The 6,179-nt window shown below is 41.6% G+C and overlaps 1 protein-coding gene across 1 annotated transcript; it reads left to right on the top strand.

The window, feature by feature from the left end:
- Window positions 1-755: 755 nt before the first annotated feature.
- On the top strand, window positions 756-6,064 carry LOC119316096 (serine carboxypeptidase-like 9). Its single transcript, XM_037590465.1, has 13 exons — window positions 756-989; window positions 1,081-1,300; window positions 1,756-1,878; window positions 1,984-2,086; window positions 2,175-2,212; window positions 2,395-2,499; window positions 3,028-3,108; window positions 3,222-3,356; window positions 3,506-3,577; window positions 3,764-3,879; window positions 5,273-5,386; window positions 5,693-5,738; window positions 5,814-6,064. The coding sequence occupies exons 1-13, from the start codon at window positions 829-831 to the stop codon at window positions 5,895-5,897; spliced, it is 1,398 nt and encodes a 465-aa protein (XP_037446362.1). The 5' UTR covers window positions 756-828; the 3' UTR covers window positions 5,898-6,064.
- Window positions 6,065-6,179: the final 115 nt, after the last annotated feature.

Here is a 6,179-nt window from a genome sequence, read left to right as displayed (position 1 = left end):
TTTTCAGACGAGGAGTAAGGTACCATAGGTCATTGTCGTTCACTCGGCTATGCCGTTGGAGTCGATGGACTCACTTTATCTTCCAAGCCTTCCGCTGTTATCGTTTTTAGATGGCCTTAAGCCATATTATTGTAATAAGTTCTCTTTTGAGACATTCAATGTAATAAGTGTGTGATTGCAACTCTGTTATAAATCCTCAAGTATTGTGCGTGTCAGCATTACCGATCCAAGGATGACATTGATGCACAAAGACTGGAATGTCTGAAGTCTGGTCGCTACATGGAGGAAGTATATTTGTATGTGGTGGCAGTCAGGTGGGTGAAGATGTCCCCAAAAAGAAAAAAAAAACTGGCTGAAGATGATTTAGGAAAAGGGTTCATACCCAACACTGGTGGCTGAACCATTATTGGAGATTTTATTGGAAGGAAATGTTGGGATTTGTAGCTTACAAAGATCCTCTATGGTGCTGATTGCCACTGATTTGACACCGCTGAATATGGGTGTCTTTTTTTTAATTGTGTGTCATATAAGCATGTCTGCTAGCCTCAAGTGCATGCATGTTATCAGCTATGTTACCCCACTAGGCCAGTCTGACTGTGAAACACTGTCCCGGTTAACAGCAGTGATAAGACGAGGCAACAGTGTCAAGTCAGTTGCTGGTCTGTCGTGCTCGCGGCATCACATCCGCACCATTTAAAAGTTAGGACCAGGAAGGATGGCGATGCTTGGGGCGTGCATCACGTGACCACCATTTATGTATGGTATGGGCGTCTCCTCAGATTCCTCCACTCGTGTCCAGATAACAGCAGAGCAGAATCTACCGTAGCAATGGCCACAAGGTTGCCGCACCGCTGGATGCTGGTCCTGCTGCTGTTCCAGCTCCGGCTGCTCCAGCCCTGCCTCGCTGCCACGCCGCCGGTGATCACCACGAACGCCGTCACGAGCCTGCCCGGGTTCAGCGGCCCCCTGCCATTCTCCCTCGAGACAGGGTGCGTGCTCTTCTCTGCTCTGCCTCTGCTCCGCTCTGCTCTTTCGGTCCGTAGGAGGATGATGACGCGACGTCCGGCGCTGCCGCCGCAGGTACGTGGAGCTCGACGACGACGGCATCCGCTTCTTCTACTACTTCATCCAGTCGGAGCGCAGCCCGGAGGACGATCCCGTGCTGCTCTGGCTGACGGGTGGGCCTGGATGCTCCGCTCTCTCCGGCCTCGTCTACGAGGTCGGACCTCTGGCTTTCGACTTCCATGGCTACCGAGGAGGGTTGCCTACTCTGCTATATAGACGAGACTCTTGGACTCAGGTTACTCTAATTCCCTTCTTTTTTAAGTATTTTTTTAAGATCCATCTGTTAATTAGTTTGTCAAATTACTGCCCTCTAGGTATAGCTAACTAACTAAATTAGATTAATGGTCCATAAAATAAAGATAAGATTACTGCTTTTAAATAGTTTAGCTAACTTTTTAGCAGTTGGATTTACATACTGAACGTTTCATATTTACTCATCCCTAAAGTAAAAGATCTCGACAAAAAATAATCCATATGTTAATTAATTTGCCAAACTACTATCCAGTAAGGATAACTATATCAAACTAAAATTATATTACCGTTCAAAAAAAACTAAATTATATTGCCATTCTGTTTGCTTGTTATATACTACATACTACATATTATTGCTCTCTAGGCACCTAACTAATTTTCTCTTTCCCGCAAAAAACACTAATTGTGTCTTAATTATGCTTCATTGGATGACTTTAGGTTAGCAACATCATCTTCGTGGATTCTCCAGCAGGGACTGGCTTCACCTACGACCCCACAGACAACAAATTGATACCCAGTGATACCATTGTTGTTCGCCAGCTGCACACTTTCCTTGAAACGGTTTGTTACATCATCTAACAAAGGCGGTTTGGTACATACACACTCTGTATGTATTTCACTACTTTCGTTGTATGATAAAGATGCAAAACAATCGGTTCTTTGCAGTGGTTTGATGAGCACCCAATGTTCTTGTCAAACCCGCTCTACATTGCCGGCGATTCATACAGTGGCATGATCATACCTTCTCTCACCATTGAAATTGCTAAAGGTAACTAAAAGTTCTGTTAGTATCGAATATGTCTCTTCCAGGTTTATTTGTCTACTGATTTTTCAAATACATGTTGCTTTAATTTTAGGAATTGAATCCGGTGACCAGCGACTTTGTAACCTCAAGGTCTTACATATTTATTACCATGACTTCTCTACTCCCGCTTCTTAAAAAATCACTTTATGTTTAGTGCTATTGTAGTCCTTATTATCATTCTGAGAAGTCTTTAAGTAAAAGTTTGTGCAATCATCATAATATCTTCATAAGCAATGCTTAGCACTCGTGAGGACTTTTATCTGCCTTTTCAGGGTTACATTGCTGGTAATCCATTGACTGAATTGGCACGGTTTGACGGCAATTCTAAATTTCCATATCTTCAAAGGATGGGATTTATACCAGATGAACTCTACAAGGTGCCATAACTAAGTTTTTTTCTATATATTTATATCTCCTGTTATTTATTCTGTGCTATGTTAGACAAAATAACATGTACGAAAATTCTACACGTCCAATTGATGCGTTGCTTGGCTGTGTAGCTGCTTCCCAAAACAAATATGTATTGTGGGCTTGCTTGGTTTTGTAGCTAACTCCTAAAAAAATGTAAATTATAATGCTTCTCATTTCATTTCTATGAAAACCTATGCCCAGTCAAGTTGGAGCACCTTTCTCCCCTTGTCTCCGTTGTATTCTTATGTATAGTTTGCTCTTTTGTTTGCCTAGCTTAGATTTGTTTTCTTTTGCTTTGGTATAGCTTTTTTTTTGTTACTTTGTATAAACCTTGAAAATTTATAAAAAAATATTGCGAGAAGAAATTCTCACGCTTTCGGGTCAAAAAAATATTAAATTTTGTCCATCTCCTTATTTGGAATAGCATGGAAGGTATCAATTGAAATTATCTCATTTGCATAAATATATTTGGCTTGTATATATCCACCTATTAGGTTGCTTTCGAGAGTTGTGGAGGGAAATACAACAGCCCATTGAATGCTCTGTGTGCCAAGTCCGTCCAATCAATCCATAATGTAAGCAATCCAACTACTTCTTTCAACAACCTCCTAACGTTGAGACTTTTATGTTGAGAACTCACTAGAGCTTCCATAAGAGCTGTGTAATTAGAATAGTTGGGTGGATGCAGCTCATAAAGGATTTAAATGCTATGCACATTTTGGAGCCACCCTGTGATACATATCCAAGCCTCATTATTCGCAAGGCGGCGTCTAAAGACAGAAGGAAACGGCTACTACAGTCTCCTGTTTCATCTATTTGTAGGGTAAAGACTGAGGATCTATGTAATGTTTATATAATTCCATTTAAGTTTTGTCTTGTTGGTCTTTTCGTTCAACACCGTAGTTTTTTTATTCTTATGATTAACTGCACATAGTTATGTAAATCATCTTGTTGTGCATGATTGGGTTGCAGAATGCCACTTATGTTCTTGCCGACTTGTGGGCAAATGACGAAGCCGTGAGGGAGAGTTTGGGTATTCACAAGGTATATATGCACTCCGGTTTTTCGCTGCAGGATTCACCTTCCCTTTTTGTTGCATTGTTTGTAATTTTTGAGTTATTGGAAGAAATGCGTGGAACTACATTCAAGTTAATGTATCTTAAATATTCTGATGCATACATTAAAGTCTCAGCTTTTGTTAATTAAGATAAAAGGTTGACTCTTTTTCAGGGAACGGTTCCATCATGGAGAAGACATGCCCATTTCCCTTACATACAAGACATTAACAGTACAGTGGAGTACCATTTAAGCTTGATCACCAAAGGATATCGAGCCATGGTATACAGGTAAGCATGAGATTATACTAGCTAGTGCTCACAACTCGAATGCTTATACTAGAGTGACTCTAACTAATCCACTAAAAGTCATCCATGCTTATCTAGCAGATACCTTCTTATGACATATTTGATCCCTGTATTTTTTGGGGTATACCATAAAACAGTCCCTCCCTTCTCAACATATTGAATATACAACATTCATACCATAAAATTTTCAACGACTTGGCACACAGGAAGTTCAACCCACCGTCACCCTTCGACATCCATCCATCGTCCGCCATATTGCCCACTTCCGTGGCTAACCTATTAGAATGATTTGAGGTGCACGTCGAACCTCCCAGACAAACAATCACAACACGACACATTAATTTGTCAACAAGGTTCACCAATATGACTAATCCTCAAGGAATGACTATGGGCGCTCCTCCCTATGTACTAAATCAACATAGTATAGTGAACGATAAGCCTGAGGAGTTCAACAGATGACGCTCCGACCACCGCACCATGACCGGTCGAACAATCCCTGCCATGGGAGCCCATACCACCCCTGTCGTTTATCTCTATCTAGCCTACCACTTTATGTCTAGTCTATTTGGTTACCCTCCGATGCCTTTATATAATAGGCCTAGGCATGTGTTTGACATAAACACCAAAACCTCTGCTAATTACAACTCCAAGTATAGAAGAACTTTCCACCAACTCCTGTTGGCCTGTTGGCCGCTTGGGGCCCTCATCCAATGCCATTTGATGTGTCCCCATATCCTCTACCATTGTGTGCTTGTGGCACTCAATAAAGATGTCTATTACGGCAGTGAATTTTGGCACTCTGTAAAGACGCTGATTTCAACCGTTGTCTTCTCTGGCTACACAATTATGTCCTTTTTTGCTGGCACACTTTTGTCACCACCATTGGGTCCCCGTTGATCAATCCTCCATTGTGGCGGGGTGAGCATGCCAAGCATTGATGCCACCCCATCATCACGTGACCATCTTGAACAACAATGGAAGGATTAATGTTTGGGTGGAAGCTGGACAGTGCAGTGGTAGGGAGAGAGGGGCCGGAAAGTTCTGTGAATGCCGGCGAGAACGCAGAGGGAATGAGCCGTAGGTGTGGGCCAATAGAAGATCTCGAAGGGAGTGAGCGGTCGCAGGAGCTAGGATGGTATTGGCTATGGTGTTTTCTAGGCAACACCCTAAAATGAATAATATGATAAGAATTTTAAGGTATATGCCAGAGCGACTTTTAGTGCCGGCACAATAATCCGATCTCTGGGTGGCCAACTATCAACGAAGGGCAACTAATGCGCATGCTCAGTCCAATCACTTGTAGGTTCATTTATTTTCTCTGATTTGCTGGTTGTGCAACCGTATATTGATCAAGTGTATTCTTCTATTGTTACAGTGGAGATCATGATAGTGAAATATCTTTGATCGGCACGCAAGCATGGATAAGATATCTTAATCTATCCATCACAGATGATTGGCGACCATGGTATGTTGACGACCAAGTTGCAGGGTAAGAATCGATCCATTTTTGTTTTACATACATACAATAAGATATCTTAGCCTACGGATGTATGTATAGTCATCTCACAAACATAATAGTGATAAAGAGGTAGGTACATGCTTAACCATTGCAGTCTAACTAGAGACATAATTAACCTAGACTATGTGCAATGTTCAAAATGGTATTTATCCGTGATAGGATAGAGTGCCATTGTTCTAATAAATAGAATGTAACATCATTAACGAATTATATTTGCAAACAACTATCATTCGGATGTGTTATACCGTTGTCTTTCCATTTTCTTAATTTGCTTAGATACACAACAACTTACTCCGGCAACTTGACATACGCAACTGTGAAGGTACGTTCTTTGACAAACATTATGTTGGATGGAATACAATGAATCAAATTAATTTATTGATTAATATCCTTGTAGGGTGCTGGCCACACAGCTCCGGAGTACATGCCCCGAGAGTGTCTAGCTATGATTGATAGATGGCTTTCTGGCGAACCTCTTTGATCGCTCGTTGTTATGTACTACCCACATAGGTTAATCTATATGTCTGAGTAAAATTAAACTAACACTGTTTACAAAAAGTTGTCGTGTATTCGAACATCAATTTTTCATGTATCTCAATAAAGCTGCAATGTATTTGGATGAGAAGAACATCGAAGAGAAAAGAGTGAGATGTGGTGCTCGAGCAGACGACATCAGGAAGAGATGGACTCGCATAGCGCGTGTGAGGGACAGGGTTTTGGATGGGTCCGAGGTGTTGGGCGCGTGCATGGCGGTCCTCCTCCT

The sequence above is a fragment of the Triticum dicoccoides genome, chromosome 1B (genome assembly GCF_002162155.2).
Source record: "Triticum dicoccoides isolate Atlit2015 ecotype Zavitan chromosome 1B, WEW_v2.0, whole genome shotgun sequence".
In the NCBI taxonomy this organism is placed as follows: Eukaryota; Viridiplantae; Streptophyta; class Magnoliopsida; order Poales; family Poaceae; genus Triticum; species Triticum dicoccoides.
The sequence above is the reverse complement of the archived record's forward strand: the minus strand, read 5'-3'. Positions and strand labels throughout refer to the sequence as shown.

Excerpts from the sequence above, each read along its gene's own strand:
- LOC119316096 (XM_037590465.1), top strand. The coding sequence starts at position 829 with ATGGCCACAAGGTTGCCGCACCGCTGGATGCTGGTCCTGCTGCTGTTC. Across the intron at positions 1,301-1,755 it reads GACGAGACTCTTGGACTCAG|GTTAGCAACATCATCTTCGT; the intron begins GTTACTCTAATT and ends GGATGACTTTAG. Across the intron at positions 3,357-3,505 it reads CTGTTTCATCTATTTGTAGG|AATGCCACTTATGTTCTTGC; the intron begins GTAAAGACTGAG and ends ATTGGGTTGCAG.